The following is a 27,363-nucleotide window of genomic DNA, read 5'->3' on the forward strand; positions in this document are numbered from 1 at the left end:
GAGGTGTGGAAGAGAAGGTTTCAAGTAAGTACACATTAAAACAAAAGCAAATACAATTCTTCTTAAAATGCCAAGCCAATGATAACACAGGATCATTGTGAATTACAATGCACTGAATGCAGCACCCTCGCCACTTCATACACGGAAACAGAATGTTATCCACGTGGTTGTTATCCACGTGGTAGCAAAACACTGGGAACGGTCTAAGTGTTCATCAGGAAAGTGTCTAATACCAACCCTGGTACATCCATCCATTTAATGTAATAGTGTGTAGCAGTACAAAGTAAGGATGAAAATCTCTGCTTTGGAATGATCTCAAGAATTTTTTCTGGGGCGGGGGGAGCAAGATACAGAACAGTATACTTAGTATGCTTTTATTTTCAAAAAGGAAAATGGAAGACTCAACCAAAGTGAAACATAATGATTACATATCAAAGGAAATTGTAAGAGGAGACCAGGGATGAAAGCTATACCTCTTTGAACATTCTTTTATTGCAGTAACTTTGGAATCATGTAAAATGCTGTAATTTTAAAACCAGAAAGTAAAAAAAAGATTTCTATAAATTCCCAAAATAAGAACTGTATTAAACTGCTGATGGTATAAACACAAATGCATATGCCTTACTGGAATATATTCTAGGAGTAAAAAAAAAAAAAAGAAAGAAATCTTAAACTATACTCAGTAGTCTTACTGTTATAATAGTATCAGTACTACTGAACTGTCACATATAAACAGACAAAGCAATGAAGTCATTCCACTCAATATCATTAGGAACCAGTATTTTCAACATAAAAGTTTTTTATTTCATTTTATTACTTTTTATCCTCACCTGAGGATACTTTTTCATTGTTTTCAGAGAGAGAAAGGGAGAAAGAGAAACATCAATGAGAGAGAGAGAAGCACTGACTGCTTACCGTCTGTATGCACCTGGACCAGGGATCGAACTCACAACCTAGGTATGCACTTTGCCCAGGAATCAAGCCCACAATCCTTCAGCTACAGAATAACACTCCAACCACCTGAGCCACACCAGTCAAGGCAGTATAAAAGTTTTATAATAAGTAAAACCTCTTAAATATGAATTGGAAAGATCAGTGTGAACTGAAAAGTTTTTATTTACTAAAAAATACAAATATCCTAACTGTTCAATAAAAAGGCCTGAGCACTGAAGACCCAGCAGTCGTGGGTAGCATGACTAGTGTGTAGATTGTGGTGTCTAAATACCATTTTCACTAGAAAAGAGAAAAGGCTCAAAGAAGAAACATTTGATTTCAGGAGTAAGGCAGGAAGTATATAAATGAGCTAGGGCCAAGGAAGTTATTAAGCACTACCAGGATTATGCAAAAGGACACTGCAGCCAATTTGAAAATGATCACTGGTCAAAGATGAGGCAACTTGTACAACAGTAAGAACAAAAAATGAGTGTGACGTATCGAAGCCCAGCAAATACATAAAGTAAGACCACCTGATTATGTGCCCCCCTGATATGATAAAATAGGTAACTGATAAACTGTTGAGGTGGGGAAGGTTGGGGGAATATGATGTACCTACCAGCCTCCAAAGAACACAGGAAACAGAAAAACATGTCAGGACACCATAAGGATACATACAGCCGATAACTATAAGGAGTCTATTATAGATTGAGAGATCTGAAAGTTGGTAATCATACAGTTAAATACTTGTTTTAAAAAATGTATAAGGACTGTGTATTAAGTAACATTAAGAATTACTACATCCTGACCAGTGTGGCTCAGTTGGTTGGGCATTGTCTAGCAAAGCAAATGGTCACTGGTTTGATTTCTGGTCAGGGCACATGCCTGGGTTGCGGGTTCAGTCTCTGGCCGAGGCGAGTATGAGAGGCAAATGATTGATGTTTCTCTCCCACATCACTGTTTCTCTTCCTCTCTTTCTCCCCCCTTTCTATTAAATATATAAATGAATAAATAGACAAACAAACAAAATCTTTTTCATAAGAATTATTGGCAATTGTGCTGGGTATAATGGTATTATGGGTTTTTAAAAAAATCCTCACCAGAGGATATGTTTATTGATTTTTTTTTTTTTTTAAGAAAGAGAGGACAGGCGGGAGGGATGGGGGGGAGGGAGAGAAACACGGATATGAGAAACACTGATGTGTTGCACCTCAATCTGGGTGCAACCTATGTATATGACCTGACCAATAATCAAACCCAAAACCTCTTGATGCAGGGGACAACACTATGATCAACTGAGTCACCCAGCCACATCATGGTTACTTTTTAAAGCCTTTATCTCTTAGAAATATAAATACAGAATGACAGAAAATCTGGGTAGCTTTAAAATATTCTAGTAACAACAAAAAGAGTAGGGTACAGATGAAACCAGAATGGCAAAATGTTAGTAACAGCTGAAGCTAGATGAGTACACTGGATAGGGGGTTCATTATGTTATTCTCTCTTGTATGAATGTTTAAAATTTTCCAGAAAAAAAAATGTTTTAAAGTTTAACTGTAATACGAAAGAGGACAACAAATCCCCAAATAAACATGAGACCATGTGTGCACATGCAGTAGGAGAGAGGGTTGGTGGTCAGAAGTGTGTCGGCAGGGTATGTATTCCTGGTACCGTCCAATCACTCACCTGTCCACAATCAGGGCCTATTTACCAGGTTGCAGCTTAGCATTAGTCTCTTGACCCAAGCGGTAGTAATCAGCAGGGTTTACCCATTTGATTTAGACTTTATTTCTATGGTTGCAAGAATTTCAGTTCCCGACAATAATTAAAAAATCATAAACATGTAACCAAGGCGAACATTATGTTATGATGGAAAATATTTTCTATAAATTATCTTTTGCCAAATAGAATCAGCACAATTCTACTTTAGGGATATTTAATTTAAAACAACAGTATGAGAAATTTTTTAAAGATTCAAAATAAAAAATTTTCAACAGTAGATATAGAACTATTCTGAATATTTAAATCTACTCTTTTAGGATAAGACATCACAGTGCTAAATTTTCATTTCCTGTGAATATTATCTTTTGAGTTCTCAAGGTAAACAAAAACAATAGAGTATTTTATATATAATTTTGCAAATTAGAAATCTAGATGAAATTTCCACTTCCAGATATTAAATTCCAGATATGTACATAATAATACTATCATATGTATTAATAATGCATAATAATAAAGCTAGTTAATCTATAAAACAGAATTTTATCACTTCTATCCAATGGATTGTTTGCTTTATGTCTGAAATACCAAGTTATATACTATGACCTGAATTAAAGAAAATGCAGTTGGTCCACAGCCCTAGCTATCACGTCCCTAGCCATTAAAATATTCCAGTAATCACAGACGAATGTTAAGTATCATCAATAGCTCATTACGAGAGGTCAAATCTTATGTTCTACAAGAAATACTGACAAGGCAGATGCACACCTCGCAGAAACAAAAAGTAAAATAACAGAAGGACTGTGACTTGGAATTAACAACAGTAGTTAAATATCATACCTGAAAGTCAAACTAGGCAGCTGGTTTTTGTGCCTACCATTAAGAGCACTGAAAATCAAAGCCGACACTATTACACACCCCAACTAGCATGATGAAAAAGAACTATATGGTTGAATGTAAATTTTCTGTTCTAGGGCCTTTTTAGTGGCTTCTGTCCTTACGTCATGTTCCAATTCCTCTTCTCCTCCATAATATATTTCCAAAATTCCACATGGGGAGGCATTACCCTATCATATACAGGTTAAGAGCGAAAGCTTGGAAGTTGGTCAATGTGGATTTGAATACAATCTCCAATATTTTACCACTTTTTAACATAATTAATCAAGAGAAATGATGGCCAAAGAGATTACCTATAAAATTAAAATAGTAATAATGTATTTCAAAAAGAGGATGGAAGGCAGGGGAGGATTGGGAGGGGAGAAAATGTCTAAGCCTTTGCAGAGAGTGACCTTATTTTCTGCCTCAACAGTCAGTGCTTGGACAGAACTAATGTTTGACCCCCATCCCAGCCACTCAAATCCAGCCTTCTGCCACCTCTTCACAGCACCCTTAGATGACCCAAGGCCCCCATCACCACTCCAGCACTACACAGCCACCTCTCCTCAGCCTCCAGCCATCATAACCCACATCCGTATCACAAGTGTGCCAGAACTACCACCAGGACTTGAAGGCAGCTATCAACCCCAAGATTAACCGGGAGCTCATGCTTCCTACATCTACCTGTCCATGTCTTACTATTTTGACCATGTGGCTTTAAAGAACTTTGCCAAATATTTTCTTCACTTATCTCATGAGAGAGAACATGCTGAGAAACTGATTAAACTGCAGAGCCAACAAGGTGGCCAAATCTTCCTTCAGGATGTCAAGAAACCAGACCTGACCACTGGGAAAATAGGCTGAATGCAATGGAACGTGCATTACACTTGGAAAACAGTATGAATCAGTGATTAGAATTGCACAAACTGGCCAATGACAAAATGACTCTCATTTGTGTCACTTCATCAAGACTCACTCTGGGAGACAATGATGAGAGCTAATTAAACCTCAGGGTGGCTTCCCATTGCCACGGAGGTGACTTCCCTAACCACCAAAGTAGTGCATGCATGTTGGAGTTATCTTTACCTTTTCTATAACTTGCACCAAATCACCCACTTATGTTCATTTGTACTCTTCCTTCATATAAAGTACTTTGGTACCCCCTCCCCCAAAAGGAAAAATGTCTATTTAAAATCCTTTATATAGTACCTGGCACATAGTTATTGCTCAATAAATGGGAAATATAGTTAACAATCTGAATTACATATTTATAAGATTTTTTTAAAGATTTCATTTATTTACTTTTAGAGAGGGAATGGGAGGGAGAAAGAGAGGGAGAGAAACATCAATGTGTAGTTGCCTCTTGTGTGCCCCTCACTGGGAATCTGGCCCACAACCCAGGCATGTGCCCTGACGGGGAATCAAACGGGCGACCCTTTGGTTCGCAGGCCAGTACTCAATCCACTGAGCCACACCAGCCAAGGCTTTATAAGATTCTTTGATTAACAAGTCTCCACTATTAGAAAATAAGCATACATAGTAAAGGCCCTGCTCATTTTTTTTATCCCCAGATTTATCTATTGGGATTGATAAACCTGGGGCTAAAAAAATTTTGCACTGGGGACTTCCAGCCAAGATGGAAGTGTAGGTAAACACACTGTGCCTCCTCCTACAACCAAAATAAGGACAACAAAAATTCTGGTTGTTAGGAACAAAGTAACAACCAGAACTGACAGAAATTGAACTGTATGGAAGTCAGACAGCCAAGGAGCTGAAATAGACACATTCATCCAGACCAGTAGGCGGGGCAGAGTCAGGTGGCACAGGAAGTGGTGACACCCAGCTCGCTGGACACAGCAGGCGGACCCTGGGCATAGGGTGGTAACGGGAAGACCCAGGAAGGTGGCAATTGAGAAGCAGGCCACCCTGCTCGCAAGGCAGCTGGCTGACCGGACAGCGGTCCTATATTCATGCGCAGATAACTGGGGAGTGAGACAACCCAGGGTCCTAGCACTGGGAAATAAAGTCTCAAAACACTGATTGAAAATACCTGTGAGCGTTGAGATGCAGGGAGAGACTCCCAGCCTCACAGAAGAGTTCACTGGAGAGACTCACAGGGTCCTACAACATACACAAGCCCAGCGAAGGGACTGAAGTCCAACAAAGAACAGTACAAGCGCCATTATCCCCTCTCAGACCCTGCCCCAACATACAGTGTCAAAATTCAGAGACTGGGTTGCCCCACCCTGGTGAACACCTAAGGCTCCACCCCTCATACTTAACATGCCTGACAAGACACACACACACAAAAAATGGCCGAAAAAGAAAGAACAGATCAAAGCTCCAGAAATAATACAATTAAGCAACAAAGAGATAGCCAACCTATCAGATGCACAGTTCAAAACACTGGTGATCAGGATGCTCACAGAACTGGTTGAATTTGGTTGCAAATTAGATGAAAAAATTAAGGCTACACTAAGCAAAATGAAGGAAAATGCACAGGAAACCAATAGTGATGGAAAGGAAACTGGGACTCAAAGCAATGGAGTGGACCAGAAAGAAGAAAGAAACAACCAAGCAGAAAACAATGAAGAAACAAGAATTCAAAAAAAAAATGAGAGTCTTAAAAACCTCCAGGACATCTTTAAAAGCTCCAACATCCAAATTATAGGGGTACCAGAAGGGGAAGAGGAAGAGCAACAAGTGGGAAACTTATCTGAACAAATAATAAGGGAGAACTTCCCCAATCTGGCAAAGGAAATAGACTTCCAGGAAGTCCAGGAAGCTCAGAGAGTCCCAAAGAAGTTGGAACCAAGAAGGAACGCACCAAGGCACATCATCATTATATTACACAAAATAAAAATGAAGGAGAGAATCCTAGAAGCAGCAAGAGATAAGGCGACAGTCACCTACAAAGGAGTTCCCATCAGACTGTCAGCTGATTTCTCAAAAGAGACCTTACAGGCAAGAAGGGGCTGGAAAGAAGTAGTCCAAGTCATGAAAGGCAAGGACCTACATCCAAGATTGCTCTATCCAGCAAAACTTTCATTTAGAATGGAAGGGCAGACAAAGCACTTCTCAGATAAGGTTAAATTCAAGGAGTTCATCATCACCAAGCCCTTATTATATGAAATGTTAAAGGGACTTATCTAAGAAAAAGAAGATAAATATATGAACAGTGAAAGGACAGCAAACTCACAGTTATTAACAACCACACCTAAAACAAAAGCAAACTGAGCGGACAGCTAGAACAGGAGCACAGCCACAGAAATGGAGATCACATGGAGGGTTAGCAACAGGGGAGTAGGAGGGGGTGGGGGAGAAGGTACAGAGAATAAGTAGCATAGATGGTGGGGAGAAAATGGACAGGGGAGGGTAAGAGTAGTGTGGGAAATATAAAAGCTAAAGAACTTAAGACACATGGACATGAACTAAAGCTGGGGAACGTGGGTGGGAGAGGGTGTGCAGGGTGGAGGGGAAATGAAGGGGGGAAATGGACAACTGTAATAGCATAATCAATAAAGTATATTAAAATTTTTTGCATTGATAGGGTGCACAGTAAATAATTTTGATCAAATGAGGAGTACAGAAGTGGAGGTGAGAAATGAAAGACAGAGACTGAAAATAACAAAAATAGGGAGGCATCACAGAGGGAAAAGTTTTTTTTTTATTTTTTAGATTTTATTTATTTGTGTTTAGAGGGAAAGGGAAGGGGAGAGGGAGAGAAACATCAATGTACGGTTGCCTCTCGTGTGTCCCCTGCTGGGAAATGGCCTGCAACCCAGGCATGCGCTCTGACTGGGAATCGAACTGCGATTGTATGGTTTGCAGGCCCGCGCTCAATCCACTGAGCCACACCAGCCAGGGCACAGAGGGAAAAGGTTTTATTAACACTTAACTGTAGTCTTCAGGCCAGTGCCAGTTGGCTAAGTTTTGTTATATATCCACAAGCACATAAACTGAGACTGAAGTTCAGTAACTTTTACAGCCATCTGACCTTGACCAGTGGTCAATAGGCTTATGTGTTTTTAAGCTTTTTATTTTGAAATAATTCCAGACTGACAGAAGTTGCAAAAATAGTACAAAGAGTCCCCTGTACTCTTTACCCAGCCCCCTTCAAACAGGGACATCTTATATAGCCACAGTCTACTATTAAAACAAGGAAACGGAAATTGAGTACATTGATGTTAACCAGACTGGACCTTATTCAGTTCCCGCCACTCTTTTTAACCTGCATTCATATTCATATGTGTGTGCATGTGTAGTTCCATGAAATTTTATTATGTAAAGATTCATGTAACCACCAAAACGATCAAGATACTGACTTTTATCAGTGGCACTGTACTCTGAAGGTTTAAAATTTTCCCTTCGTTTTTCTAGGAATTTATTTTTATTGTATGTTTTAAAAGTATCAGTCCATAAATATGCTGAAAAGAAAGAAAAAAAAAGCCCTGGTCTTTCATCACAGACAGTTCAAGAAACAGTAACCTAAAACATCCATGAATTGGCTTTATCCTATTTAGAACCCCTTATCCCTAAATAATTGATCATTAGACTTATTTTCTCCTATGGGTTAGTAGACAATCTTAGGTTGAAGCATATTCAGAAAATCCCAACTTTTTGTACATAAGGGTTTTATTTCTACCTTATAAAGTTCTATTCTTCACTCCACAGTCTTTTACTCCTATTTTACGCAACAGACCAAGGTAAACCAAGGCCAGGATTTCATGTTTAAGCCTCCTGGAGAAGAGTACAACATGTGGGGAATAAATAGACATGACAGAAGAAGGAAGGAGGAAGGAGGAAGGAGGAAGAGGTAGGAAGGAGGAGAAAGAAGAAAGGAGATGGAAGAAAAAAGGCCTCCAGAAACTTAACAATGTTCATCCAAAAATCTTTAGAATTTCTTTTCTACCTTCTCAGATTCTTGAAAATACACTAGGATCATTTTTTTTTAAAGATTTTATTTAAGCCCTTGCTGGTGTAGCTCAGTGGATTGAGCGCGGGCCTACAAACCAGACCTAATCGCGGTTCGATTCCCACTCAGGGCACATCCTGGGTTGCAGACCAGTTCCCTGCAGGCCAGTTCCCAGCAGGGGACGCACGAAAGGCAACCATACATTGATGTTTCTCTCCCTCTCTTCTTCCCTTCCCCTCTAAAGATAAATAAATAAAATATTTTTCAAAATAAATAAATAAATAAAAGATTTTATTTATTTATCTTTAGAGGAGAAGGGAAGGAGAGAGGGAGAGAAATATCAGTGTATGGTTGCCTTTCGTTATGGTTGCCTTTCATGAGTCCCCTTGCTGAGAACTGGCCTGCAACCCAGGCATGTACCCTGACTAGGAATCGAACCACAGTTGTTTGGTTTGCAGGCCCACACTCAATCCACTGAGCTACACCAGCCAGGGCTAGAATCATTTCTTACCTGGAGCTTTGAGAAATTTTCAAAATGTTTAGACTACATGTCATTTATTAAGAAATTTTCCTAAAAGACAGAAAACTGTACTTGAACAATTAAATAAAAAATATAATAAATAATTTTTAAAAAGACATTTTCCTGCAGCTCCTAGTCCATACTTCCTACACTCTTGTTTGTGAAAGTATGATTAGGACCCTGGAAACGACATTTCTCCTTTTGACACTAACAGCATGTGCTACATAGAGGAACACTCAAAGTCTGGAAGAATAAGAGGGAATCTGCTCCCTCCGGTTGGTCACGGGTCCTATGTATACATATAGTCATTAACGCATTTCACCCTGGCGTTGATTCCAGTTTCTACATTTCCCCCCACAATCCCAAACTAGGCTGACTGCAAGTCCTCTCAAATACCAGCAAAAGTAGCTGAACAGCCAACTTCCTCTAAGGTCCAGTTCTGCAGGGCCCTACCCTGAGCTTCTAGGTTCTAGAAATCATAACCTCTTCCCTTTTTTCTCCCAGTCTTAGGGTGACTATAAATTACTTTCTGCCTTTCTCTGTTACCTCAGTGTCCCCTTTTCATTTTCTCAGTTCTCCAAAAACTCTTTTAACCAATTCCTTATTTTCCTGACTGATAAAATTAAAACAACCTGAGAGCTTAAAGCTCTTTTCTTAAATGGCTGTAGGAGAAACACAAAAGAGAAATAATTATTCTAATGTAACTGTGGCATTCATCACTCTAATGCTAAACTGTGGTAGAGTAAGCTTTTTATCAATCACCCTAAAAAGCATAAAATCAGGATGAGCCATGCTTTCCTGAAAACTTATAACCTTTCCATTTAACTATTTAAGAAATATAAAATTATTCTTAGTTGTCAGGCTGTACTAAAACATGCAGGAAGGCTGGATTTGGCCCACTGGACAGTTTGCAAATCCCAGTTCTAACTTGTGCCTTTCACAAAATCAAAATATTATATTCATTGATGACCTCAAAAAAATAACTTTAGTAAACTTAGGCTTAAACTACAAGCTGCCCTGACCAGTGTGGCTCAGTTGGTTGGGCATTGTTCTGCAAAGCAAAGGGTTGCCAGTTTGATTCCCAGTCAGGGTACATGCCTGGATTGTGGGTTCAGTCCATGGTGGAGATGTGTACGAGAGGCAAGTAATAGAGGCAACGGATCAATGTTTCACTCCCTCCCTTTCCCTCTCTCTAAAAAATCAATAAAATCTGTAAAAAAGGGAAACTATAACTAACCTGAAACTTCACTGAAACAGAATAGTATTACACTCCTCAAACTTTTTTTAAATAAGCACAAAAGAAAATTTATTAACAGGGAAATTTCAAAGTACAGTATGATCTAGGTTCTTTTTAAGTGTTCACCAACCTTGTATACTTTCCTTCTACCACTTTAGTACCACAAAAGAAGCACTGATTTTTAAATTAACTGAATAATGCAAATTTCTGGATATGAGAAGCATTAAGTTAGGGACTTAATGATATACAACTAAGTTAGAGTAATAATGGTCCCATTTTCCAAACAATTCTTCAAGTAGAGAAAATACGTACAGACATCTAAGCAAGTTACATGGATATTTATTTCAAAGTACCCATAATTACATAGCCTCTCCTGTTAACCTACAACTACTTTGATTCCCTTGTATCAACAATGAGGAATCTCTTTGACATTTAATGCTCCTACAAATATGTTCATTATTGTTATGTGTGAGCTCTGTCCATTTGTCCAAAAAGCATGAGTTCAAGTCCTAAGAGGACCCACGAACTAGATTACCTCACCACCTAGACACAGCTTGCACTGACAGCAAGACATAAGCAGCACAACCAACAGCATAGGTATATGCGTGGCATGAGAAAGGCATAAAGTAAACATGACCCCTCCCAACGAAAGACAAATTATCTATAGTAAACAAATAAATTTTGTTGAGGTACAATAAAATATTTTGTTACAAATGTGAAAATGTACTCCTGAAGTTTCCCATAACGTAACTATAATAGGTATACTCTTTAAACTTAAGATTATCGTGTCCATTAAAAAATAAAAACAGCCTTGAGTGGTGTGGCTCAGTGGGCTGAGTGATGTCCACAAAGCGAAGGTCACCAGTTCAATCCCTGGTCAGGGCACTTGCCTGGGCTGTGGGTTCAGTCCAGGTGGGGGCGGGGCGGCTAATGAAAGGCAGCCGATTGATGTTTCTCTCCCTCTCTTTCTCCCTCCCTTTCCCTTTCTCTAAAAATAAATGAATAAAATCTTTAATAAAAAAAACCTTTTATTGTTGTATAATTATTCAGGAAACCAACTGTCACAATTATGCAAAGTATAGTATAGTCTTTTTGGCAGATTAACAGCAGTTGGTGCAAGGAAGTAATGTTAATAGCTGAGTATCAACACTAAAACAATGGCAGCTGAATATAAAACCAATGCTTCCCCAATTATAGTACTGCTTGCATGCATCAGAGAAGCAATGAGACTACCAAGAAACATTGGGTTGGCCAAAAAGTCCATTCAGTTTTTCTCCATAAAATAAAAAGACATTTTTCATTTTTTCCGATAACTTTATTGATCTGGATATTTTTAATATGTTGGCTATCTCCCACATGGTATAATGTTGATTGTTCTCAATGTCTTGATTTGATCACTATCAACTTCAACTGGTCCAGCCAACTGTGGAGCATCACCCAGCAAGAAATCTCTACAGCACAGAACTGAGCAAACCACTTTTTGACACATTCAATCAGTCACAGGACCTTCTCCCTACACTGCACAATTCTTTTTTTGCATCTCTGTTTTGCATTTTTACCTTTCTTTTTTTTCTTAAATTTTATTTATTTACTTTTAGAAACAGGAGAAGGGAGGGAGAAACAGAGGGAGAGAAACATAGATGTGCAAGAGCTACAGCAACTGGTTGCCTCTTGCATGTCTCCCCAACTGGGAACCCAACCATAACCTAGGCATGTGCCCTGACTGGGAATCGAACTGTCCTTTCAATTTGCAGACTGGCACTCAATCCACTGAGCCACACCAGCCAGGGTAGCATTTTCACCTTTCTTGAATTTTAAAGCATAATATACTGAAAATGTTGCATATTTTCTTCCATCTTCAGTATTAAAATGGCTATACAAAAATTTACCAATTTTGATGTTTTTTTAAAATATACAATGATATGAGAGCTGTCACAATACTACCTAACAAAATTGTTTCGAATGAAATTAAAGACAACTAAGTGCTGCTACAAGCCATCTTACAGAAAACAAACAAGTGTATTTTCTGGCCAACCCAATACTTGGTGTTTATCTTTCCTTGACTACTTTTCATTATTAGAGAAGATAATAATAGTGTCAGAGAATATGAAATTGGGGCATGAGTTGGAACCTGGTTGTGATAGGATATATTTTTTAGGTTAGCATGTGCTGGCTGCAAAATTTGTTATTTATGTGCTTTTGTGAAACGCAGTCATTGCTTATACTACTTTTTTCCATATAAAAACTTCAAAAAATGTGTTTACAGCCCTGTCCAGATAGCTCAGTTGGTTAGAGCATTGACCCAAAACACTAAGGTTGCAGGTTTGAATCCTAGTCAGGGTACATACAAAAATCAACCAATGAACTAACAAAAGAGTGAAACAAGTCAGTGTTTCTTTCTTTCTCACTCCCTCTCTTGATCTAAAATCAATCAATCAATAAACAAGATGTGTTTATATGCACATGCATTGTAATAATTCTCCAACTTTTCAGATCCTTTAGGTGGTTAGTTATACAAAGCATAAAGAAAAACTAACATTTTATCAGAGCCTAAGCATTCATCCATTCCTTTGCACAGTTTAGACGTGTGGTTCTGTTGCTAGTACTTAAGAAATTTTGTAGTGCCATGTACTAGAAAATCCAAAGACCATGAACATGCTGTAGACTTACTATGCTTTTAAATGGAGAAATCCCAGTAGCCAGAAGCTGAGTACATAGTAGTGCATACTCAGTAAATGTTGCAGTTGACTTGATTCTTCACAACTATCATTATTTTCACCACAGAAGCAGCACCATAAAATATGTAGCTTACGTTATACAGTTGATATAGATACTCTAGTCTACAATTGGTAGATTAATGGAAGAGTTATATATTTTTAAAGACTTTATTTTATTTTTTAAAGACTTTTATTTTTAAATAAACAAAATAAATAAATAAATGTTTTATTTATTTTTAGAGAGAGGGGAAGGGAAGGAGAGAGTGGGAGAAAAACATCAATGTGTAGTTGCTTCTCATGCATCCCCCACTGGGGACCTGGCCTGCAACCAACCCAGGCATGTGCCCTGACTGGGAATCGAACCAGCGACCCTTTGTTTCACAGGCCCGTGCTCAATCCACTGAGCTACACCAGCCAGGGCTTATTTTATTTCTTTTTAGAGAGAAGGAAAGGGAGGGAGAAAAAGAGGGAGAGAAACATCGATTTGTAGCTGCCTCTTGCGTGCCCCCTACTGGGGACCTTGTCTGCAACCCAGGCATGTGCTCTGACTGGGAATCGAACCAGTGATCCTTTGGTTCACAGTCCAGTATACAATCCACTGAGCAACAATCCACTGAGACAGAGTTGTATTTTTTAACCAGGCAATTTTAGAATGTCTTTGTGTGTGCTCAAGATCAGAATAAATGGATTCTGATACAAAGGGTTTTTGCAGCCATCTATATAATTTATGAAAAATGTTAGCTCTACTTTACATTAACACAAAATTCATAAAAATTTTAAACTTGGCATGCATCATCTGCCAACTAAAGTAGAGGGCATATAATTAATAACTATTCACCAAGAGGCCAAATATCAGACTAAGAACTCAAAATACAAGTTAATCCATGGGTCTCCAAAGAGCTAATCATGAAGCAAATACTGGTGATTACTATACAACCCTCCCCAAAAGAAGGCTCTAACTGCACTTGGCAGGAAGTGGGCAGCAGGAAGAGCTATAGGCAGAAACCAGACTTGCTTCAGGTTCTTGCAAACCCACAACAGGCTCCCAGTAAACAGACCTCCCAGCAGCCTGCCAGCATGATCAAACTCCTTCCTACCAACACCCACACACTGCCCCAAGGACATCTTCACTTGTGAGATGTTAGAATCGGACAGAAAACACATTCTAAAATAAAAAGCATCTATAGTAATTCAGACCAATTTCAAACCTCCATCTAATGACCAACATATTATCTGCTCAGTTGGAGAAGACATTAAAGTAAATGTTAGCTTGATTTTTTTTTAAAAAGGCTACCAAATTAAACAAAAGTACATTATACACAAATTCCAAAACTAAAGGACCCAAATACAACATTTTATTATCAAACAATAACCAAAATTACACAAGATAATTGCCTTTCATTTGAACCCATGAAAGTAGATGTCCAATTATAATCCCAATATGAAAAACAACCTTATTGAATTTTCAGTTGGCTAGCTTCAAACGAACTATTTTCAAAAGACTACACTTAAATGCCTCGAGTCTTGTTTTTAAAATAACCAAGCAAGTAACCAAAGTAAGGCAGGAATAAAGCTCTTTAACCCATCAGTACCAGGTAAGCATGGACAGTAAAATAATTTTTTTAAAGAAAAAAGTATAGGAGTCAAACTCTAAATAAAATAATGAACACACTATCATAAATACCAGATATACTCACCCTGTGGGGAAGCATTTGAAAGGAGACACTTTCCACATAGTACAACATGTTATTAGGCCCTTTTTAAACTTAACATGATACTCAGATACCTTAAGAAAATAAAACTTTATAGTATATCCATAGAGTTTATCCATATTCTATTCTTAAACAGAATATTGCCTGTTTAAAAAAAAAGGGTTATACATCTCTTCCCTTTATGTAACAACAAAAATCAAACAAAAGGAATGGAAAGGTGGAGAAGGGAAGAGATGTTAAGGGTGGACTTTCACTTTTTCCTCTATAAACATCTATATTATCTTACCCTTTTGCAACAAGCACTTATAGTTTCAGTCATTTAAAAAAGAAACCATTTTAAACATACTACTGGACTGTTATTATTGTTTCTAAAATACCATGTTTACGGTTAGTACAAACAGGTGATCTTGGTAAAGTACCTCCAAAGGTTGAATTTAAAGCTCTATCCTCACATATTAAAGAAGAAAAGACGACCGAGAGTCATGACAGTTAAATGAAATGTATAACCCTAGACTGAAAAAGATGACACTACTGGAACAAGGGGCAAAATTTAAATATGAACTGTTTGTAAAGTAACAGTATTGTTATGTTAAATTGCTTGAATTTGATTGCTGTATATTGGTTACCTAAGAGAATGATTGTTCTTAGGTAATCCTATGAAATATTCAGGGGTGACGGATCATAATGTTTACAACTTAACTCTCAAATGCTTTAGCCAAAAAGAAACACATGTATATATTTCTACAAAGAAAGATAAAGTACAGCAAAATTTCAATTACTTATAAATATACACAGAAAATATATGGGAATGAATTCATTATACCATTTTTGCAACTTTCCTGCGTTTGAAATTTTTTCAAAATAAAAGTGTAAGGACTCCCTGCCCCCTCGGAGAGTAGAAAACTCACTCCCCCTCGGAGTGGATCTCAGCAAGAAAAAGGATTCTAAACCTTATTTTCAGTGACTTTAGGTATAAATGGTTCAATTTCCAATATAAATTGTCTCTCAGTGTCTTAATAATTGCCCTTAGTGCATTACAAAATAAGGTACTCAATAGTACTCTGAAAGAACTGACAGAAATAATGAAGCTGGGCAACTTTTCATTCTGTAACCCAGACAAATCCTATTTTGCCATCCAGAATATGACTGTTCTAGCTTCTCTGCAAAAACTGACAATGTCCATAGAACACTGAATATCAGGACCAAGAAAAATTATCATAATATCTGTTAAAGAGTAACTCATAATGAATTTCCACTTTTAAAAGGGAAACAGATTAAATCAATTAGTCAGTACAATGAAAAGTGGCAGAAAAGATTTGGGAATACCAAAGTTCCACTAAGGAAATCAGGAAAGTATGATTGATAATCTTGTATGTACAAAGTGTCTGAGTCATTTGAGCACTTACTAGGAAAACACAACTGTATCAACAGTTGCTTGACACCTTGCTAAAGACATAATGTATCGCTAAAGACATAATGTATCAACAGAATGGCCGGCCTAAAATCTAGAAAAAGCAAGAGCAAACAGGGACATGAATACTGGAGAAGTGTACTCTATCCTAAGTATTAGGAGAGCTCATGAGGCTTTCTGTACTTACCAGAAAACACTTCAAGTAATATTTTGACCTCCCATGTACCTTAGTAGCTGGAAGAGGGTACTCTGCCTGTAGAACCATACCTCAATCACTGCAAAACTATTTCCCTCTTATAAAATAACAAAAATTTTAATTCATGTACTGAATGCAAAGCTACTAAATGTCTAAACCATATGTGGAATCTGATGATTACATTATTATGAGACTTTCTCTTAGTTGGCTTCCTATGAGGTATCTTGGGAGAATTTTGAGAGTTTATCCTCACAGCTTCATATTTTATTTAAAGATGCTGAGTCCTGGCTGGTGTGGCTCAGTGGACTGAGTGCTGGCTTGCGACCCAAAGGGTAGGCAGTTTGATTGCCAGTCTGAGCACATGGCTGGGTTGCAGACAGGGTCCCCAGTTGGGGGTGTGCGAGAAGCATCCACACATTGATGTTTCTCTCCCTCTCTCTCACTCTTTCCCCCTTCTCTAAGAATAAATACATAAAATCTTAAAAAAATAAAGATGCTGAAGTTTTTTCCCAGTGAATAAACTTTAGTATTGCCAAATTCACCACGCTTTTCATATCATGGTACTTTGTAAAGTACTGTTCTTCTAGCTGCATCTTTCCATTCATTTTTTTTTAACTTTTTACTGATTATGCCATTACAGTTGTCCCATTCCTCCATTCCCCTCCACCCTGCACACCCCTCCCCCACCATCCCCCCCTTTAGTTTATGTCCATGTGTCACAAGTTCTTTAGATTCTGTATTTCCCATACTATTCTTGCCCTCCCGTCTATTTTCTAATGACCATCTATGCTACTTAATCTCTGTACCCTCTCCCCGCTTCTCCTCCTCCCACTCCCCTGTTGCTAACCCTCCATGTGATCTCCATTTCTATGGGTCTGCTCCTGATCTAGCCATCCTCTCAGTTTGCTTTTGTTTTAGGTGTGGTTGTTAGTAACTGTGCGTTTTCTGTTCTTTCACTGCTCATCTTTTTTATCTTCTTTTTCTTAGATAAGTTCCTTTAATATTTCATATAATAAGGGCTTGGTGATGATGAACTCTTTGAACTTGACCTTATCTGAGAAGCACTTTACTGCCCTTCCATTCTAAATGAAAGCTTTGCTGGATAGAGCAATCTTGGATGTAGGTCCTTGCCTTTCATGACTTGGACTACTTCTTTCCAGCCCCTTCTTGCCTGTAAGGTCTCTTTTGAGAAATCAGCTGACAGTCTGATGGGAACTCCTTTGTAGGTGACTGTTCCCTTATCTCTTGCTGCTTCTAGAATTCTCTCCATTTTAATGTTAGTTAATGTAATTATGATGTGCCTTGGTGTGTTCCTCCTTGGGTCCAACTTCCTTGGGACTCTCTGAGCTTCCTGGATTTCCTGGAAGTCTATTGCCTTTTCCAGACTGGGAAAGTTCTCCCTTATTATTTGTTCAGATAAGTTTCCCACTTGTTGCTCTTCCTCTTCCCCTTCTGGTACCCCTACAATTCAGGTGTTGGGACATTTAAAGATGTTCTGGAGGTTCCTAAGCCTCTTCTCATTTTTTTGAATTCTTATTTTTTCATTCTTTTCTATTTGGTCATTTTTTCTTCCTTCTGGTCCATTCCCTTGATTTGAGTCCCAGTTTCCTTTCCATCACTATTGGTTTCCTATGCATTTCCCTTCATTTCAATTAGTATAGCCTTCATTTGTTCCTCTAATTTGTGACTAAAATCAACCAGTTCTATGAGCATCCTGATCACCAGTGTTTTGAATTGTGCATCTGATAGGTTGGCTATTTCTTGGTTGCTTAAAAGTATTGACTCTGGGGCTTTGAGCTCTTTTTCTGCTTGAGCCATACATAATGTTTTGGTCAGATCACGCTTAATACGTATGAGGGGTGGAGCCTTAGGTGTTCACCAGGGTGGGGCCACCCAGGTCACTGGGCTGTGATGCTCTTTTTTGGGGCGGGGTCAGAGGGGCAATGGTGTTTGTTCCACTCTCTCCATTTTCAGTCCCCTCTAACCGGGCCCCCCTGGTGTCAGCTCCCGGGTGTGTGGGCCTGTGCATCCACCAGGACCCTGTGGGTCTCTCCAACAAACTTTCTGTGAGCCTGGGAGCTTCTCCCAGCACCTTGACCATGAAAGTTTCTCCAACTGGGGCTTTCAGGCTCTAATTCCGGTTGCTGGGGCCCTAGCCTGAGTGGTCTGTCTCACTGCTCACTCCTGAGCCTGGTTTATCTACGTGTGATTGTGTGACCACAGTCAGCCAGCCACCTTGTGCCCCCACTAGGTCTGCCCCACATCTGGGATCTGCCAACTGCTGCCTGTGCTCCTGGGTCAGTCAGGCCGCTTTTGCCTGCCCGACTCCACTTTACCAGCTGCTGACTCCGCCCCTCTTACCAGGCTGGCTGAATAGTTCATTGCTGTTGGACTTCTGTACAGTTCAATTTTCTGTGTTTTGGTTGCATTTTTGTTACAAAACTTTGTTGTCTTAAAACTTGGTTGTGCGAGGAGGCCCAGTGTTTCCACCTATGCCTCCATCTTGGCCATCCATTCATTATTAAACCTAATTTTTAAATTCTCATAAAACCCTTTACAGAAAATGCTATTATGATTCCCACTTTGTAAATAAGGACACCAAAGCACAGAGTCATAACAAAACTTGTTCAGGTTAATACTGCTATTAAATAAAAGAGAAGAGATTCCGAACCAGGAGTTATGACTCCAGAGAATAGAGGTTTAACTTTTTTTGTGCCTTAAGCCACTTTGGCAGTCTGATGAAGCTTGTGGATGCCTTCTCAGCTTAATATATATATTTTTAATATATAAAATAAAATACATATGATTACAAGAGACCAGTGACACTGGGGACAAAAAACCCAAATGTGTGAAAGTAGCAATATGCCCCTTAATAATCTAGTGGTGGATCTCATATCTACTGTAATTTCAATGTAATGATGAACATAAAATAACATTTTGAGATATGTACAATAATCACAATGTACTATAAAAACATCTGTGATTTGTACTAGTAATAAAAACACAGGTACTGTTAACAGTACTGTAGTTTGCTCTTTACATTAGTAATTAAAAGAAATACTAACTACTACTTAGGTTAGTGAAGAGGTAATTTCCCCAAGTTTATGGATGTCATCCATGGTAAGACTCCTACATTGCACACTATAACAATCCTCTCAACTCTGGGGTGTAAAAGGACACATCCTGGGTCCTTCTGTCTTTCTACACTGGCTCCCTGGAAGATTTCATCCAATCTCGAGGTTCTAAATACTACCCAAGTTGACAACTACAAAATTTTTCTGTCTTCCAGACCTTTCCCCTAAAGATTTGGATATCAATAACCCAAATACCTATCAGGCACCTCAACCTCATCATGCCAAAAAATGAACTCCTATTCTCCAAACTTGCTCTTCTTATAGTCGTCCCTATACTTGTTGACAGCAACTCAATCTTTCTAACTGCTCACACCAAAAACCTTGGAATCATCCCTGGCCCCTCTCTCACATGCATCTGATATATCAACAAATCATATTGGTTTGATCTTCAAAGTATACCCAGAATTCAACCATTCCTCACCTTTTCCTGTTACCTAACACCTTTGTACAAGCTACCAGCATCTCTCTCCTAGATTACCAGCTTCCTTATTACTCCCCCTTGCAAAATTAAGTGATCCTTCTGAAGGTGAAAGCAAATCATGTCACTTCTCTGTTGAAAGCTCTGAGAAGTCCTTATACTAAAAGCTCCACAGAGACCTGTGAAATCTGCACTCCACCCCAACCCAATCTACTATTACGCTTTTTTGTTAATTCCATTCTCGTCATACTGGATGGAACTCACTAGGTCTGCCTCAGTGCCAAATAAATAACTCTTTATCCCCTCTTCTTGGAATGCTTTCCCACCATGTCTTAACATGACTAACTCCCTCCCCTTTAAATTTCTGCCTATATATCACTCTAAAAAAGGCTCACCCAATCCACTTCATTTTATAGTCAGTTTATTTTTTTATCCTCACCCAAGGATATGTTCATTGATTTTAGAGAAAGGAAGGAAGGGGGGGCAAGAGGGAGAAACATCAATGGGTTGCCACCCCTGTACGCCCCAACTGGGGATCAAACCCACAACCTAGGTATGTGCCCAGATTGGGAATGGAACCCACTACCTTTTGGTTAACAGGGCAATGCTCCAACCAAACCACCAGTCCAGGGTTCCAGTACACCTCATTTTAGATTGCAACGTCTTCCCTGGAAATTTTGGAGCCCCCCTGCACTGCTCTATTTTTCAAAGCACTTACCTTTGAACATCCTATATTATTTATTGTTTACCACACTAGTGAATGCCTAGCAAGTACAAAATCAAAACCTTGTTTTATATAACCCTTAGTGTGCCTAATAAGTTGGGCACAAAATAGACATGCACATGTTCAAAGAATAGCACTTTTATCACTGCAAAGTACTTGCCTGTCTCTAGAAGGGTTCCTTAAAGACTATGGCCCTAATTTCCAGTGTCTTCAACACCTGGCTCTGGGCCTACCCAGCAGCAGGCACTTAAAGCACAGACACTAAGGTGATTTCAGCCATTTTCACCTGAAACCCAATCCTAGATGCCACAGGGGAAAAAAAGCGAGGTCTTACAGCTGTACCCAATTAAAGAGTGGGTACAAGACAAAAACACCAGGTTCCAACTATTACTTCAAACTGAATTTACCTGTTTTGTGCCTCAATTTTTTTCATGTAAGAATCGTGTCAAACTAGTCTAAAAAGGGCACTTGATCATTCTTTCCTGCTGCCATGTCACCCCCCCAAGCCCACCTAATCTTTTCATGCTTGACTTAAAATCCTAACTCTTAAGTTTCTCTTGAGGACCCCAGCTAGAAGCAATTACAAGTGCCACATTCTGTGCCAAGTGCTTTTCACACATTTTGCTCATTCAATCCTCCCAACAGCCCTATGAGGCTGCTTATATACCTATTTCAAAGATGAGAAATCCGGGCTTAGAGAGATGAAGTCACTTGTCCAAGGTTCAACTAGTGTTCAAATTCGGGTCTGACTGTGTAATCCTGTGTCTTTAATCCTACACTGCACTGCTTTTTCTCTCCCCAATGGTACAGATGCTAACTATCTTATACATACTACCTCCTAGAGTTTGCTGTCACTTTTCTAGACTTCAGTTTCTGCATCTATAGAACAGGTGATAAAGTTCAGGATGTGTACCAAGATCCCTTTCAGTTCTCATAATGTAACGATAGAAAACACTCTATAATTCTTTAAACAGTCCAGACAGGTCAGTGTGTGTACACACACACACACACACACGCACACACACACACGCACACACACTTCCAAACTTACTTAAGCCACTCTTAGCAATCCAAATCGGTAGAGACAGAAAACCAGAGAAAAACCTCTAAGACCTTGTGTAAAACAATAAAACATTCTCGAGTCCTTCCCATTCAGGTCTATCAAGGTGCACCTGAGTCCATTTTCCCACAGAGTATAAGAATTTATGTTTTCCACAAAGAAATGATAAGGATGTGATCTTTAAAGCTTCTGGACTCTGCCAAACCACCTGGAAAAGAACTGAAAGCAGGCACGTAGCCCATTCAGGGGCTCCCCTGTTATTTTGTAAAGGGCAAGTGCTCAGTAAGAGTTTATTGGACCATGACAGTTTTTTTTTCTTTTAGGTTTTCCAAGCCCCAAACTAAAAGCCTATAAGATCAGATTTGTAATTTGACCAATGACGGTATAGTAAATCAAAGCAATCTAATTAAGCTACCATTAACCCATAAGCAAGAACCCATGAAAGGAAAACGCCACGTTGACAAAACTTACTGCAAGTAAGGGTTGGGTTTTGTTTTAGGAAGGCAGAATAAATATTTCTCTTTGTGAGATAACCATCGACACCCCAACAGAACCCTTCTGTTTTGCTCTTCACACTAAGAACTGCCAAGATCCATTGCTTTTCCGCCTTCTGGCTACGATCAAGCGTAGAACTATTAAGACCCAGACATTTCCAGACCCAGGTGAAAAGATTCGGCACAGCATTCAGAAACAAGAGCCACAGGAGAACTAATGTGCAATGTGTCCAGAGAGGAAACCTACTGGCAGCCTTCTGGTCACAAAAGTGACAGTTTCATCTGAACTCCCTATCAGCGCCATGGCAGTTCTAGACTTCCACCAACACCAGCGAATGGAGTTGAGCAAGAGCTCCGCAGAACAACAGTCCTGCAAGTCCGCAGAGAAAGAAGTGAATCCAGGCAGCGGAGAGGAAGCTCCCTGGGGTATCGCACACAGGAGCAGACGTCGCCCTTAACAAAACGTAAAAATGTCCTAGGATGAAGAAAAAAAAAAAAAAAACGGTTGGGCAAACCTGCATTTCGGATTTTTAGGATACTGTCTCTTTAGGGACTCCTCACACGGTTCCCGGTTTTTAAGCAAGTCTTCACAAGGAGCGGAAAGTCATCCTTTTAGGGTGAGAGGTTGCTGTTACCAAGGAAGCAGAGTGTCCTTTCCAGAGTGTGCAGCTCTCTTAATCTGGAAGAGAATGTGTGTCCCCTCTGAAGGCTTTCACTTTCGGGCGGAAAAACAACCCCGGTGTCACCTCAACGCCGGGGCCGCACAAACCTCGCCACCATTACACACCCGAAGTGCCAAAGGTGCAGAATCTGTAGCCGGAAGCACTCCGAGGCCAGGATCCAGTTCCAGGAGAAAAAAAAACAAAAATCAAACCCGAAAGTGCAGCGCGGGCCCCTCCGCTGCCCCGGCCCGAGCGACGCGCGCTAGGCCCTTCCGGTCCGCGGCGCCGTGGCCAGGAGGCCGGGTGACGGGTCGGGCTTCCACCCGAGCCCGGGGATTCGCGGCCTACCCTGGCCAGGACCGCCTCGCCGAGTAGAGCACCGGCAGCTCCTCCGCCTCGGCCCCTGTGCCTGCAGCGCGGCCTCAGCCGGCCGCCGGGGGCCTCGGAGGCCTCGGAGCCTCGGGCCGGCCGAGTCCGAGCGGACGCGGCGGCAGCAGAGGCCGTGGCCGCCCATCCCCCACCGACCCGGCCCAACCGCCGCTGCGACGCGAGGTGCGGCGCCAACGCCGGGCCCGGCCACCGACCCGCGGCGGCCCGGGCGCGGCGGCGGTGGGGGCCTGCTCCCCATGCCGCCACGCGAGTCCACCGCAGGCCCGTTACTCCTCGCGCCGGCCCGCGCCGGCCCGCGCCGCCGCCCGTCAGGACGCGCCATCCCGGGCTCCGGCTGAGGTGGACGTCGGCAGCGGGAGGCCGCGGAGCTGATACTTACTCAGGAGTCGGGTGCTCAGGGTCGTAGAAATCCCCCATCTTCGGAGACGGCTGTGGCGGCAGCTGCTTCATCAGGAGCGGCTAGAGGCGGCGACGCGAGCCCCCTCCCCGCGGCAAAGCGACGCGAGGGAGGGGAGGGGTGGGGAGGAGGCCGCTGGTCCGACCGCGGCGGCGGCAGGGGCGGCCCGCGTCGCTCGTAGGCTCCCTCCCTCCCTCCGGCGCCCTCCCGCCTGCCGCTCTCTCCCCCACACTCTTTGGGGAGCGACGCACTCCTCGCCCGCCCCTCGGCAGCACAGGCCCGGCCCCTTAAAGGGACACGCACCCTCCGCGCCTGTCAACGCGCTGGCAGCTGCGAGTCGGCCCCAGGCAGGGGCAGGCGGGGCCGGGCGCAGCCGGACGACCGGCTGGACCCGTTGTGCTGCTTCCCGGAACTACAATCCCGGGTCCGAGCCCTGCAGGCCGGCCCTGGACTGAGAGCGGCGGCCCCGTGCCCTCTCCCTCCGGCCCTGCAAGGCGGCCCGGGGCTGTGGTATGAGCTGGCGGCCTCAGGATTTGTGGCAGACGACGTCAGCAGAACTGCCCGACCCCACGGACACCCGAGCCTTCCTGCCTCGCCACCCGCGAAGACCTGCCCTCCCGGAGCACCTGAGTCCACGGCGGCGCCGAGGGCCGCGGTCTCCTCTGGCTCTGAGGTAAGACGCCCGCGGCCCCTCTTCCCTCTCGCCCCTCGCCATTGTTTCTTCTCCCCCCGGCCTCTCCATCTCATCCCCTCAGCAAGTACGGAGACGGAGCTAAACCGGAGCTTCGCCCTCAGCCGAGCTCCCGGGACGCCCCCTCCTCCCCCTCCTCTCCCTCCTGCCCCAACCTGGCGCAGTCTTCTGCCCTCACCCCAAATCGGGAGGGCTGCAGCCGCTCCCTTCTTCGCGGTTCGGAAGGCCTTAGAGGAAATGTCCTTTAAAAAAAGTTGTTAATCACCTGTCTGCAAAAACGACAAAGTGAGGTTGAGTAGGATTACTTGAAAGAGCGGCGGGTTTTTTTGTTTGTTTGTTTGTTTGTTTGTTTGTTTTTCCGGAAGAAGAAGCAAGAATGCCTAAAGCCCTCCGCCGAACCCTCGGGACCTGGGAGAGTTAATGGCAGTTGAAATTGGGGCAGGAGTTCATAGGATGAACTTTTTTGTGGGTTTTCTTTTGTCCACTAAAATTTTGAGTCGGATTTTAGCAGCAAGACGACTGAGTGGAAGTGCGTGTCACGGGCTGAAAGCCGGTGCGCCACCCCCACCCGATTTGAGTGTTAAAATCCCAGTTCCGAAGATGCTGGCGTGCGGGGGCGGGACTAGGTCTGGAGAGCGGATGGGATTCGCGCCGCGGTAGGGACCCCACTGGCCTCTCCCCGTGTCTGCCGAGCGAGGACGCTGGGAGGAAGGGGGCAGCAGGCTCTCATCAGAATGCGGCCATGCTGGCACCTTGGCCTTGGACTTTCAGCCTCCAGAACCGTGAAAAATAGATTTCTTTTCTTTATAGTCACCCAGTCTATAGTATTCTGTTGCAACAGCCTGAACTAAAGCAATGTGTCATAATTCCTGAAATGGGATATAAGAGAATTAAATATCCTTTACTAGCTCTTTTTTTATATACTTAGATGTGCGTGTATGTATATGTATGAATATAGTTATATATGTGGATTGTGTCTATTAGTGTTTGACCAACATTGTGTCTCACTTGGGGATGACGTTGGCATTTTTTAAATTTATTTATTTATTTATTTTTACTCAGAGGGGAAGGGTGGGAGAAAGAAACATCGATGTGCGGTCACCTCTTGCGCGCCCCCTACTGGGCATCTGGTCTGCAACCCAGGCATGTGCCCTGACTGAGAATGGAACTAGTGCTCCTTTGGTTCACAGGCCGGTGCTCAACCCACTGAGCCACATGCGCCAGGGCTGTTGGCGGTTTTATCTGGTGCCTTTAGGCATAGCATCCAGGTCCGGCAGCCGTACAGCACCCTAGACAGGTCTCCCATGGCCACTCTTCTACCTAATTTCTCTGTGTTTTTTCTCATTGTGAGATGAGAGTATTAATGTGGCCAGGCCCTCTCACACTATTCACGGTATTCAGTAGGATAATATTTGTAAAGCCTGGAAGCTTCAGTAAATGTTGGCACTTATTCAGATGCAGTGCAGTGGTTAAGAGCTAGCACTACCTAGCCTTGGACCCAGCACTGCCACTTTCTAGCTGTGTGATATTGGGCATGGTTATTTCTCATGCTCCCAGTGCCTCATCCATAAAATAGCGTTATTACCCACAGCACAGAGGATATTGTGATTATTAAACTAAAATAAACATGCTTGTGCAATGCCTGTGATTGAGAAAGTGTCCAGTAAGTGGTATCTTTGAGGCTTTGGCTTGGGCCCTGTGCCTTAAATGCCACGTAGGCTTTTGGGAGCCACTTGATACTGGACAGAATAGTAAAAGGCTATTTTAATTTTAGGTGAAAGTGGCTGAAACCATATGAGGTTGATACAGATCTAGACTGATGTGAATGAGAAAAAAGCAGTCAAGTGCAGGTTTCCTGGGGGGGGGGGGCTAATACATTCTTTAAAACTTTTTATTCATTTATTTTAGAATGGGAAGGGAGGGAGAAAGAGAGGGAGAGAAACCATGTGCGATTGCCTCTCATGTACCCCTACTGGAGACCTGGCCTGCAACCCAGGAATGTGCCCTAGACTGGAAATCAAACAGGCGACCCTTTGGTTCGCAGGCTGGCACTCAATCCACTGAGCCACACCAGGCAGAACAGTCTCTCATTCTCTTACACAGGAAACAGTTCACTCACAGGAGGTTGTGCAGCTGGGCTCTTTAGTACCTGGTCTGAAGATAGCAGTAGTCTTGTTATGGAACCCAGTGCAGTAAGCATATAACCCTGGGGGTTAGTGGGAAATACTAAGGCACAAGCATAAGTAAATGAACCCAATTTTTACAGGCAAGACTGTAAAAACCAAATTTTTACAGGCAAGACTTTAAAAGCCCTCATCTGTTACTGTGCTAGGGGCTCTTCGTACACACATTTTAAAATCGGAGAGAATGAATCCTCAGAACACACACTCGGGCCTGTTCTCTCCATCAAAGCTGTGGAATAATTTGGTCTTCAGCCTATAATTATTATTAGATACTGGCAGTCTCCTACTTTCTTATATAAAGCCTTCTGCAAAAGTGTGTCAATGTAAGAAAGTGCAAACCAGTAGAGAATTTTTATGAGTTCATTTGAGCCAAACTGACAATTGCCAGGAAATAAGATCTCCAATGCTCCAGAGAATAAGTTTTGTAGCTATTTTTTTATGCATTTGAAATTAAAGAGGGAATGTAAGGAAGGTTACAGGAGAGTGGGAGGAAGGAAGGTGGGGAGTAGATTACAGGACAGTTAACAAGATTATGAGTATTTCAAAGATGTGTTAACCTAGACTCACAGAAACAATGAACAGACCTTGCTTAGGGCCCAGATAAATGTTTTACTAATAAGCTACATGCCTGTGGAGTGACTATCCACCATGCCCTGCCCAGTTAGGAATTTATGATTGGACCACCTTGTGAGGTTACTTTCCATAGAACCCTTTTTTCCTCCACATGTGTTCGAAGGAAAAATGTCAAGTCAAAGTGAAACCTAAGAGGCATCCCCTTCCTAGAGTATTAAAAACCATAATTGCTCCTGTAATTATTGCCTCCTGTTAGCCCTGACCACTCCCATCCCAGGGGACCACAGGGTAGCCTGTAGTGAGTGAAACAAAGTTGATTCGGGCATCTCTTGCCTTAAGGGAGACAGAGGGCCGAAGGTTGGACATTGCCCACAGTTAGGCTTCAGGTACTTGGTAAAGGG

General features: G+C 41.8%; 1 protein-coding gene across 3 annotated transcripts in view; it reads right to left on the reverse strand.

Annotated features, from left to right (window-relative positions):
* The window catches only part of SETD2 (SET domain containing 2, histone lysine methyltransferase), a 108,132-nt gene extending 84,453 nt beyond the window's left edge, over positions 1-23,679 (reverse strand). The window contains exon 1 of one of the 3 annotated variants that reach the window (XM_037130199.2): positions 23,498-23,679. In XM_037130199.2, coding sequence (XP_036986094.2) covers positions 23,498-23,568 — 71 coding nt within the window. In that variant the 5' untranslated portion in view covers positions 23,569-23,679. Of the gene's footprint in view, positions 1-22,581; positions 22,627-23,496 lie in introns of those variants that run through there. The other 2 variants (XM_053669064.1, XM_053669065.1) reach the window with 2 other exon arrangements.
* Positions 23,680-27,363: the final 3,684 nt, after the last annotated feature.

The sequence above is a fragment of the Artibeus jamaicensis genome, unplaced genomic scaffold (assembly GCF_021234435.1).
Source record: "Artibeus jamaicensis isolate MK-2021 breed Jamaican fruit bat unplaced genomic scaffold, CSHL_Jam_final contig_519, whole genome shotgun sequence".
NCBI classification, from domain to species: domain Eukaryota; kingdom Metazoa; phylum Chordata; class Mammalia; order Chiroptera; family Phyllostomidae; genus Artibeus; species Artibeus jamaicensis.